The sequence below is a fragment of the Heptranchias perlo genome, chromosome 25 (assembly GCF_035084215.1).
Source record: "Heptranchias perlo isolate sHepPer1 chromosome 25, sHepPer1.hap1, whole genome shotgun sequence".
Taxonomy (NCBI): Eukaryota; Metazoa; Chordata; class Chondrichthyes; order Hexanchiformes; family Hexanchidae; genus Heptranchias; species Heptranchias perlo.
In genome coordinates this window covers 40,153,689-40,166,277 of record NC_090349.1, presented here as the reverse complement: position 1 = coordinate 40,166,277, position 12,589 = coordinate 40,153,689, and the positions used below count along the sequence as shown (strand labels likewise).

The following is a 12,589-nucleotide window of genomic DNA, read 5'->3' as shown; positions in this document are numbered from 1 at the left end:
ATCAATTTGAAATAGTCAGAGAGAGAGAGAGAGAGAGGAAAAAGAGAAAAGAGAGAAAAAAGAGAAAGAGAAAAGAGGTTAGGAGAATTGTGTTTTAAGCAGAGTTGTTGGATTACGGGACACTTTGCAACAGGGAGTGTGGTTGAAGCAGAGATCAATGCATCCTTTAAGGGAAAAGTGGATCAATGTTTGAAGCAGAGGAGGATACAGCGGTCACGAGGAGAGCGCAGGGCAGTGAGATTAATTTTGGATTGCTTTAGCAAAGACATAATGGGCCGAATGGCCTCCTTTTGAGCTGCAAGCTCCTCTGGAAATGTTGAGGAAATACCAAAACGTCTCCTTGATATTTATGGGCGACAGCTTGGGGTACTCCCACCACTGGTGGAGTCTGACAATGTTAAGGGCACAAACTCCATGGCCCCAACACCACCCAGGACCTGGATGCTCTCAGATCCCAGGGAGCTGCCGGAGGTAGCACAAAAAATGGGAGGCAAAACATCCCCGCCAAGGCCTCAACTGGCCTGTGGCACATCAAACAGTGTCTTCACTTCAGCGCCAGTGTCCCGCTGCCTGAACCTAGAACACATCGATGGCACTGCCATCTGCAACTCAGCCAATGTCAAGAGCATGAGACGTACATGGTTTTCAGTCAAGCTTTTAATGAAAAGATTGTAAAATAACAGTTTCTGATTGCTGTACATTAAGACTGTAACTTTTCTGAATGCTGAGTCCAGCATACAATGTTTTATTTATTTTTTTTATTATGACACGACTTTTTTTTTGAGCTGCAAGTAATGCAACCCTGACCTGAATTCAAGCTCTCTTTTTTTAAATTTTTTTTTTTGCGAAAAAGTGACTATTTCAGAACGCAAAAAAAAATGATAAATACTGCTACCTGAAGCTATGCAGCGGCAGGACCTGGAATGCATGCCGTGCAGTAGCCTAGGATGAATGTGCATTGTGACAGGAAAAAAAGAAACACATTGTATTAAATACAACAAAAAAAAACATATTACATCTTCAATGCAAAGCCAAAAAAAAAACAAAAACATTGTCCAGTCTTTTTTTTGTAATAATGCCTTCACAGGTTATGCGGTTTATGGCTATGTGGCAAGTCTCTGAGATTATTTTTTTTTCCTCTGAAAAGGTCCAACTTATACAGCTTTTTGCATATGGACTGAAAAAAAATAAATGCGAACAGTGTGTACAGAATTCAAAAAAAGAAATAAATACATTCATTACTGCAAATACATATATATTGATAAAAAGAACACTGTCAAAAAAGTGTTAGTTTGCACCATTTTTTTTGTCAGAAAGAAGCATTTGCTGAGGTCTGAGACTGTCGAAAGTTTACATGTAAACAATGAGATAAATACATAATTTGAGTCACATGAGGTTTTTTTATACTCATTAAAATGTGCTTTGGTTTAAAAATAGTTTCTTTTTTTGTGAATTTGGGTATGAGCTTTTTTTTTATACAACTCTGATAACTCTCAAAATAAAAAACAAAAAAAACAAAAAAAAAACATAACAGGAACAAATGACTAAAGCCTATATTCTATTTTTGCATGAGCTGCCTAACCTCGTTCGAGGCTCTTTGTGTGTATCTGAAAAAAGTACCCCCCCCCCAATCCCATCAAAATCTTAAATATGAAACTAGTGTTTTGCTTCTCATTAAAATACAGAAAATGTCTTGATACATTACGACATCATATAAATGTAGTTGAGATTACTGCACTGTGCAGGTGCTGGACAATCCCTGAATTATGAACCTTTTATTGTCACAGTTTGGAAAGTTTTCATTTATTTGTTTTTAATTTTCCTTTGAATAAAAATCTATTAACTGCAATTCTACATAACTACTTGAAAGGAAAGCTCCTGTACAATACCTTTGCTGTACACAGACATAATGTCGTACTCGTTTAAGTGCTGAGAACGATACTGCACTCTTAATTTGTTTAAGCTGTAATCACTAGTTTAGATCTTCATTCCATCCCAACATATATATATTAAATATATATATTTAAAAACAAAAAAAAAACTTTGGGAAATAAGGAATGACTATACCTAGACTTGCCCCAGTGTCCCTCCAGAAAAACAATTAGGAATATGACCGTGTGCTGTCCATGTCATTTCCTCCTCCCCAAAAGCCAACTAAAATCAACTTGGTTCATTTAAGAAAGGGGTCCTTTCCCTGCAATTCCCCTTCCTCCCCAGTACCTATACTCACTTTTACAGGTTAAAAAGGTGTTTTTCGTCAGGACTCATACAATGTTTGAATTGTCAAAATGTGAAATCATTAACAAAAAAAAAACCACAAAACAAAAAAAAACCCTAAACCAGCCCTATATATATATTTGTTTTAAAAAAAAGCTTTCTGTATCTTTGTATTAGGGCATTTTAGGTGCTATTCCGACAGATACTTTGTAAACTTTTTCCAACTCGTTACTTTGGAAAACTGTTCCAATCAAAGCCATCAAAATACGCCTTCGCGTGCCCCTGATTCATTACAGTCTTTGTTTCTATGCAGCAATTTGAGAATTTGGTTCGTCAGGAATGTACAGCTAATAGACAAAAAGCTCGTTATCCTCACACTTTGCTGTCCTCACTATAACTTCCGTACCATGCTAATAACAACTGTAGGCCCTTACTGACTAGCAGGCCTATGTAAACACCAGTTTTACCCTTTCCACATCATGCTATTTATTTTTCTTTCTTTCTTCTTCTTCTCTTGGGTTCAGCAGCTCACCAATAAAAAGCTATTGAAAATACACGTCAGCCTCTCCCCGCCCCGCACCCCCCCGCCCCCGCCCCACCCACCGGTCCGGAACTGACCATTAGAATGACTATTGCGACTTTGATGCAGCCATGACTTTACATGGGGTATGGCTCAAAATTCAAAACATTATATACTGTTGGATAGTTTTGGTCAAGACAGATAAACGTTCAAGTCTTATCTGGTCTGGTTTGAAAAAAAAAGGGTCAGCCAACATCTGGATAGAACCAAAAAGCTGGATGGACAATGTCAAAATGGAAATACTAAACCTTAAATTTATTGTATTATACTTTTTAAAGAGATATCTACCCCCCCCCCCCGCCCACTTTACTCTTTGACTAACCCTTTTATTTTTTTCTTATAAATTATCATTGTGAAGAGGTAGCAAGCTGATAAGTCACTTCAACCAGACTTGTTTAGCAAGGGGAGAGGAGCTAAACACAGGACAAAATATAAAAGGAAATGTACCTAAGGAAATTGCAGCAAGTCCAGCCTACACCAAACTACCCCCAGCTATATCCCTTGACCTTCCAGTTTAAACATTCACATAAAAATTACAAGGTTCTCACTTTTTAATAAAACAAGTACCTCTAAGCTTTGAGGAATTTTCCTAAACAACTATTGGAAACTAAAGACACCCCCCTCCCTTGCTCGTCCTCAAATCGAAATCTTGTTAAAGAAGCAGTCCAAATGACTATCTTCCTCCGTCGATGGTAAGAGAAGCACCCTTCTCCGAAAATTAGGTTTCGAGTCTTTGGCTTATGTCGGTGAGGTATGCATTCGCATGTGGCTGATCAGGTTACGCTGCTGCGTGAACTTCCCGCCGCAGACTTGACATTCATAGGGCTTTTCGCCCGAGTGGACCCGCATGTGCTCCGTCAGTCGGTACTGCCGCGTGAAGCGCATGCCGCACTCCTCGCAGGCAAAAGGCTTCAGCCCCAGGTGGCTGCGCATGTGCCTCGTCATGGTGCCCCGCTGAGTGAACATTTTACCACAGATGTTGCAGGGGAAAGGCCGCGAGAGCCAGTGGGTCTTCTCGTGCTGCCGCAAGGTCGAAGGATCCCTGTAGCTTTTCTCGCAGACGGAGCACTTGTACGGCCTGGAATCATTGGTGTAAGGCAGGTTTTGCGTGGCTAGATTATCCGTTTCGTCTTTGATGTACAGGTCCTCTTCCGTGTGCGTCTCCACGTGGGCGTTGAGCTGCTCCGAGCTGGGGAAGCCTTTGCCGCAGGGGATGCAAACGTAGAGATTGTCGCCGTACACCACCGGTTCAAACCCATCCTGGCCCTGTCTGTACGTGTGGGCGCTGGTTTGTCCGCTCTCCTCCTCGCTTTGGCCACTGTCGTCGCTGCATTCTTTCCCGTTTTCCTCCTCTTCCTCTTCCTTGCAGTGCATCGTGTGATCAAAATGGTGGCTTGAATCGCGCTCTGATGACTTGACTAGAGGGCCCATAATGACGCCGTTCATCACGGAAGTACTCTCCTCCCTGCAGTTAACACTTTCCTGCCGGTTAAATACCTTCTCTTGTTTTATCCACCCTGTGTTGCGGCCAGAGAGGCGAAAGTTCTTGGACTGTCCTGTGTCAGACAGGTTCTGGTTGTCAGTAATGTCATTTCTATCTATTGACTCGCTGTTCTCCGTTTTATGAGGGTTTGTGGTGTTGTCTTCAAAGGAGGCACTGTTGGTTGCAGAAACAGAGGCAGAATGTGGAGACCCTTGGTTGCACTCACCAAGCTGCATGTCTTCTTGAGACATGTGAGCAGGGACTGAGGGACTTTTCTTGGATAGGTCGAGGCCGAGCATTTGCTCCTGTGCCCCACTGCTGTTGGTGCCATTAGTATTGCTGCTTCCGCTGTTTTGGCCATGAGAATGAGAATTTCCTTTGTTTGAGCTAGCGATGTACAATTCTTCCCCCGTCACCTCCACCCTGTGCAGTTCACCTGCCGGTTGCCTCTTGAGACTTTCGGGCGAACCCCCCGAATAGCCCGACTGAATAACTGGAGTAGAAGAAAGTCTATGACCTCTCCCGAGCTTCCCGGCGTTGGGGCCGCCGGCAGGCTTCCCGTGCAAAGTCTTTCCATTGCGTTTCATTTTCTTCCTGCAAAGGGCGGCCAGGTCATGAAGCTGGAGGTAGCTGGCCGCTGTTAGGAGGGCATTAAAATTCTGTTCGCTGGCTTGGTCTGTCACGAGAAGCTTCCCGGTGTAGATGAAATCCAAAATCTGTCGAAAGATGGTGGCGTTGACCATGTCAGTGTCCAGGTTGATCAAGTTATCGTGAAGCACGAGGGACTTGAAGTACATGCTGCTCGCGGCCAGGATGTTTTTGTGGGCACGGAACAGGGCATTTTCGACCACTATGATGACGTCGCAGAAGAATCCTTTGCTTCTCTGTTGGTTTAGCTGCAGCAGCAGTTGTTTGGCGTGATTTGGGAGTTCCATTTCCACCTCTAATTCCTCAAACTTTAACCACCTAGAAGGGGAGTGGGGAAAGAAAAGAGAAAAAAAAATTTTTTAAAAAGGGATTACAAAAAACAGATATTTTTGTCATCCTTCAGATTGCTACTTGCTCCTCTGTCGGATGCTTCCTGTTGGGAAGATTGGCATGAACTAGAACATGCCAAGACCATCAAGCATGACCCAGCAACGTCGGGCCATTTTGCACGAAAGATGTAAAAAGAATGTGAAGCACAGGATTTGACTGCTTTATGGGTCTATTCAAATACCGGGCAATTTTCTTCCTGTACTTTCTGCTCGTCTCTTAACATACAACAAATATAAAAATAATGTTCTAATTAGAACAAAAATAATGTTCTAATTGGGACAGATGCTTGGCTCAATATCAGCTGCTGCTAGCTTGGCCTGCCCAACTATTTTAGGTCAGCAAAGTGCCTAGGATGCCTGTTCAATGGGATATGCTTTGTTTGACTGGAGTTTGATTGACTTGCTCCCGACATTTGCATCCCAAGCACCATGGGTGTTTTGCTATGTTAAAGGCACTGTATAAATGCAAGTTGCTGTTGTAGCTGTAGACATTGCGTGCGTCACCAACCTGTTATCAAGCCCGCACTGCACTCATTTCCCCCACCCCCTCCCCACACCAAAGTCCATCGAGCACTTTGGAAAATAGAAAGGGTGCTACACTGTGACCTTTTTGCAAGGTCATTCTACTTGATATGTACTAGTTTCCCCTGGCATAGCAACTTGCACTAATATTTGGTTGTCTGTCTCCCAAAAAAAACCCTAACAAAATCAGTAGGAGACCTTTGCAAAAAAAAAACAACTGAAAATGAGCAGGGTGGGAAAGGGGACATTTTATGGTCACCAAGATGGTGAGCGAGTTGGGGGAAGACAATCCAGAAACTCACTCCACAGTGCCACCTACTGCCCAGGGCCCACAACTACACCATTACAGGCAATTGTTTATATAAAGGATTTTGGTTCCAAATATTGGCATTGGCACTTTGAAACATTGATATAAAAGAGTTACCAAAAATTGCGACAACAAGGAGTTGAAGAGGAAGTGCACACAAACACAAGGTTTTTGATACACAGATGTCATCTGCAGATTAGACTGTATTGAAATGTGCAGCTTTCTGCTGATACCTGGTAGAGAAATGATCTCTTACAGGAAACCAACGCACTGGTACACCTTGCACATTTAGTTCCGATGAAAAGAAAAATGAAATGCTAATTTGCTCAACTTGGCTTGTAAATTTTATCATTGGCAGTTTCCCATGTTTTTGTGTAAGGATTGCATGAGCAATCTTCCCACCCTTTTTTGAATATTTGACATTGGATACTTTAGATCTAGCAGTAGCTCTCACAATGAGCCACTTGGTGCTTTTTTCTTCAAATTGAAGTTTGCTTATAAAATAAGTCCAGATATTCTAGCTCAAGGTTCAAGCCCCACTGCAGGACTTGAGCACCTAATTTAGGCTGACATTTCAGAGCAGCACCTCGAGCTCTCTGCAGCTTTTTGACACAGTTGACCACATCAACCTCCTCGAATGCCAAGTTCAGTGGGACTGAGCTTGTTTGATTCTATCTTATCGTAGCCAGAGCATGTCCAGCAATGGCTTCTCTTCGCACCCTGCATCGCTACCCAGAGTCCCAAAAGGATCCATCCTGGGTCGTCTCCTCTTTCTCACCTATGTACTACCTCTTGGCATCATCCATAGAGGTGGGGACAGCTTCCACATGTACGATGGTGGCACCCAGCTCTACCACCTCTCATCGAACCCTTCACCGCCTGTGCTGTCAGACTGCTTGTTCAAAATCCAGTCTTGGGTGAGCCGCTATTTCCTCCAGCTAAACACTGGGAAGACCAAAGTCATTGTTTTCAGTCCCCGCTACAAACTCTGTACCCTCGTCACCGATCCCATCCCGCTCCCCAGCCAGTTTTGGGCTGAACTAGATTGTTCACAAACCCGGCGTTCTATTAGACTCCAAGCTGAGCTCACAACCCCATTATCTTTCCATCACAAAGACCGCCTGCTTCCACCTTTAACATCACACACACCTACGTCCCTACCTCAGCCCATCTGCTGCTGAAACCCTTATCCAAGTTTTTATCTTCTCTAGACTCGACCACTCCAGTGCTCTCCTGGCCAGCCTCCCAACCTCAGTTCATCCAAAACTCTGCTGCTCATATCCAATCCTGCACCAAGTCCTGCTCATCTATCATCCCTGTGCTCACTGACCCACATTGGCTCCCAGTCCCCCAATACCTCCAATTTAAAATTCTCATCCTCGTGTTTCAAACCCTTCACGGCCTTGTCCCCTCCCTATCTCGAAGCTACTCCAAGTTCTACAACACCCCCTGAACAAAGCGCTTTGGGACGTTTTACTACGTTAAAAGGTGATAAATAAATGCAAGTTGTTGAACTTGCTGTTCCTGGTTTCTTTTCTGCATCCCTCTCTCCCTCCAACCAACCATTGGCCGCCGTGCCTTCAACCACATAGGTCCCGTGCTCTGGAATTCCCTGCCCAAGCCCCCCTCCTCCTTTAAGATGCTCCTTAAATCCCACCACATTGACCGAGCTTTTGGTCACCCCTCCTAATATGTCCTGCTCTGGCTGGGTGCCCATTTATTTCGGATTACAGCTTGGTGAAGTGTCTTGGGACTTCATTTTTACGTCAAAGACACTATTACATGTGCAATTTGTAGTTGTTATTACTGAGGGAGTGCTGGATTGTTGGAGGTGCAACCTTTTGAATGAGATGTTAAACAGAGATCCATCCTACCTCTCTGTTCAGATGGATGTTTTTAAAAAAAAATCCCATAACACTTTTTCAAAGAAGAGGGGAAAGTTCTCCCAGTATCTGGAGCAGCATTCATCCCTCAACCAATACCACCAAAAGAGATTAACTGGTCATTTGCCTCATTGTTGTTTATGGGATCTTGCTGTGCTCAAATTGGCTGCCACCTTTCCTACAAATCACTGATTACGCTTCAAAAGTAATTCAGAAGCTGTGAAGCAGTTTAGCAAGTCCTGAGGACATGAAGGGCACTACACAAATGCACACTCTTTTCTTTCAGTGAAGTACTTTGAGACTTTTCCGTGAGATGGGAGGAGGTGCTTTAGAAATGAATACAAGTTTTTCCTTTTACTAATACCCAGAGGTGCAAGCTGGACATAGAAAAGAAACCCTAGTGATAGGTACGGTAACAATTTTTTAAAAAAAAAGTGTCTTGTAAATCATAACTATCGGTTTCCGTCAGGTGAAGGCACAGTTGGGTTTAGGAACTTCATGTTGCTCAAGGTCACGCACGTACACAATGGACAACCGAAAACAAGCATCGATTTACTCAAAAATGTTTTTCATAGCCAAATCTAAAAAAAAAATCCCCAAAAAATTCTTTTGTTTCATCTGATGGGATGTACAAAACATCAAAGATGGAAAAGACTTCTATTTTTTTTAATAGCATCTTGCTACTTTTCAAGTGTTTCACATATAATTAAAGTAGTGACTGCAACGTAGGCAAATGGGGCAACCATTTTGTGCACAGTAAGATCCCACAACCAACACTGAGATGACTGAGCAATTAACTTTTTTTTGGTGATCAGGATACTAGAAATCTTGAAATAAAAACAGGAAATGCTGAAAACACTGCTTTTATTTTAGATTTCCAGCATCCGCAATGTTTTGCTCTTGTATCAGAAATTTTGGCTCTTCCAAGATGGTGCCATGAGATCTTTTATGCCCCTCCCATGTCCCGAACTGCCAGAAAAGGATTGCAGTTTAATGTCTCATCAGAAGGATGGCACCTCGAATGATGCTGCACTTCCTCAGTACTGTACCGGCCTGGATTCATATGCTCAAGTCGGATTTGAATCCACAACCTACAGGGCTCAGGGTAGGGGCAACACCCTTTCAAACTGCAGTAACCAGCGGAGAGCTGCACATCTCAGAACAAATTCATCCACTCATCAGTTTATGGCGTTAACCAAGGCTTCTTGCTGAGTCAGGTTTGGTCTGACCCAGATGAACATACATATTAGTGCAAAGTATCCTGTCTGAATTTAAGAACATTTAGAATCGGTAATTTCACCGAATAGAAATTGTATTACAATAAAGGTTGCACTAGATGACCACACTCATGTTTCTTCTCCAATGTAATCAATTAACTTTGTGCATTATCTGCCCCTTGCATGTACCTTTGTATTCATCCTGCCTTACAAGAGAGATACCAAACACAGGACTGCAGTTCGCTGCACATATTAAAAATGCTAAATACAAAAAAAAAGTTGCTCAACCATTCAAGTATGCTAGACATTTTGTCAGCCTAAAAACATGCCAGTGTCGCCTGAGGGGGGGGGGGGGGGGGGGGGAGGAGAAGTAGACAATTGTTAATCAGCAATGCCCTAAAAAGTACTTATTTAAAAAAAATATTGAGCCCTGATGTGTTATAAGGGATTTAGGACGTCATTCAGAAAGCAGAGGACTTTCTAAAGATTTTTAAAATTGAAGTCCATAAGAGCGCACACACACACACACACACACACACACACTAAATACTGTAAACCGAACAGCTGGAAAATAAAATGCTCAAAAGATTCCTCTCATCTTAATGTTTCGAATGAACACTAAAGTGCACAAAAAAGCTTGAAGCACGATCCTGCCATTGAACCTGTGCCAGCACTAGCTGATCAATCAAAAGGCCAGCACATTTTAAGCAGAACAACTAGATCACATGTTTAACAGACAGGGAGAGACAGTGAGCAGTCTTGTCAAAACTCATTCGATCGCCTACAAAGAATACAAAAGAAGCCCAAAAGATCCCTCAACACAGATCTTAAAAGTTTCACCAAACAAGTCACAGCTGAATACTAAATACTTTTATCTGAATAAGTGTAGATACAGACATTACATTCTATACTTTTTATATATACATATACACACACATTTTTATGTGTACATACACTATATTTATATATAAACAGTATACAAAGATACATATACACAAAATAAAAATGTTAAAACATATACAATAAAAATTAAACATACATACATTTGTGCAGCTTCACATTTTCTACCATTCTAATTTTAAAAAAAGACTTCAACCATTGTATTCACATCGCTGAGGCACCTTAGGAGCTAAATAAAATGTATGTTGCTGTTGTATTTGTACAGTAATCCTGTGACTTGCACTGTACTGAATGGGGCGGGTGAATAGAAGAAAAACAGTTGTCAGGGCTGATAATACTGAAGCACTTTTGCTTTGGTGCCCTTTTTAAAAAACAGAAGAGTTAAATGTTAACGTGCATAAACCAACACGGGTTACGCACTCTGTAAAATACATTCTCTGCTCCTTTCGGTGCACTCGGGCCAGTTTCTCAGGTACCACTTACTTCATTAATTCTTCTGCCAAATTATGTGAGATTTAAGTTTGCCTGTGGTACGTGCAACCCCTCCTTTTTGCTGCCAGACTATTAAAATTATTAGGAAAACTTACGTCACTTTTATGAGGCAGTCAATGATAACTGACAGTAATTATTCAATTGAATGTGGGCCAAAGTATACCCAACAGCAAGTCTGGTATATTAGTATTTTGAAGAGAAGACATTTAAGTTTCAATCTGGGTGTGACGAAGTCCAAGGTTTGAAATTAAAGCCTCAAAAGCATTAGACGGCAGGGTCAACAATTTGAAAAAAAGTCACTGCTCTGCAATAAAAATAGATAAGAGAAAAACGCTTGCTATTTCACATACACACATGAAAGCTTGTTGCCAAATCCATTCACTAGTCCATCCAGCCAGTCACATTCACTGGTCTGTTATCAAAGGGGCAGGTCTCCTCTGGTTGACCAGCATTAACATTAACCTGCTGCTGAAACCCTCCTCCATGCCTTTGTTACCTCCAGATTCAACTATTCCAATGGTCTCCTGGCCGGCCTCCCACCTTGCACTCTCCGTAAACTTGAGTTCATCCCAAACACCGCTGTCCATATCCTAACTTGCACCAAGTCTCATTCATCCATCTAACCTACATTGGCTTGCCTTGATTTTAAAATGATTGTGCTCGTTTTCAAATCCCTACATGGCCTCACCCCTCCAGCCCGACAACCCTCCAATTCTGGCCTCTTGCGCATCCCCGATTTTCGTCGCTCCACCTTTGGTGACCATGCCTTCAGCTGCCTAGGCCCTAAGCTCTGGAATTCCCTTCTTAAACCTCTCTGCCTCTTCCCCTTTAAGAAGCTCCTTAAAACCTACCTTTTTGGGTACCTGTCCTAATATCTCATGTGACTGTCAAATTTTGTGGTAATGCTCCTACGAAGCGCCTTGGGACAAAGTCTCCCAGTTTATTGTGTTCTTTTCCAACTGTAAGGACTTGGGCTACAGCAGCTGTTTTTACATTGGCTTTAGTGCTAGGCCTCTTGTCTCCCAGTGAGGATGGTGGAGTCCAACACACGAGTGCAAGAGACTATGAGGGAAGAGCGGGGTAGGGGGATGGGACTAATTGGATAGATCTTTCCAAGAGCCGGTACAGGCGCGATGGGCCAAGTGGCCTCCTTCTGCACTGTATGATTCTATAAAAGACCAGACTGAAATATTTGCAAGCGTCTTCAGCCAAACGTGCCAAGTGGATGATGGTCTCATTCGGCCTCCTCCTGAGATCCCACCATCATAGATACTAGTGTCAGCCAACGTCGGTTCACTGCACATGACATGAAAGAGTGTGTAGTGGTCTCTGATAACAACCAGGACAGAATGCCGAACCATCAGCCATGCACAGTACAAAACCCAATTTGAAGCCAGAAGCTTGTGGGTTCAGACCACAGTCTGGGATCCGAGCCAGTGCTGCATTGTTAGGGGTGTCCTTTGTTTGTTCATGTAGATGTAAAAGATCCCATGGCACTTAACAGGGGAATTCTAATGCCATGGCCAACATTTATACTTCAACCAAGACCACCTAAAAAACAGATTTAGCTCATCCGTTTGCTGGATCTTGCTGTGCATAAATTGGTTGCTACGTTTGCCTTCAAAAACACGTGCTCGCATTTCAGAACCAATTTATTGGCTGTGAGGCGTTTTGGGATATCCAGAGGATGTGAAAAGGAGCTATATAATTGCAAGTACTACTTTAAAAAAAAGTGTACCAGTTGATGTTGAAACTCTTATCTAGTAGAGTTATTAGCTTTACAACTCCAGGAACATGAAAGGGACAAGTACTTGCCAACAGAGTGGTGAGGATCAAGCAGCTACTGCCGCCCATTAATGGTTTTCACACCTCTGCAGCTGCTGACAAACAAAAGAACAAGGCAACAATCAATCAACCCCAAAGATTTTTTTATAATCACCGTCCCACTATG

At 42.6% G+C, this 12,589-nt stretch overlaps 1 protein-coding gene across 2 annotated transcripts in view; it reads right to left on the bottom strand.

The window, feature by feature from the left end:
• Positions 1-639: 639 nt before the first annotated feature.
• hic2 (hypermethylated in cancer 2) overlaps positions 640-12,589 on the bottom strand; it is a 68,502-nt gene continuing 56,552 nt past the window's right edge. The window contains exons 1-2 of one of the 2 annotated variants that reach the window (XM_068006092.1): positions 10,290-10,362; positions 640-5,246 (exon numbers count right to left, since the gene is read on the bottom strand). In XM_068006092.1, the coding sequence (XP_067862193.1) occupies positions 3,536-5,246; positions 10,290-10,291 (1,713 nt within the window). In that variant the 5' untranslated portion in view covers positions 10,292-10,362 and the 3' untranslated portion in view covers positions 640-3,535. Of the gene's footprint in view, positions 5,247-10,289; positions 10,363-12,589 lie in introns of those variants that run through there. The other variant, XM_068006093.1, reaches the window with a different exon arrangement.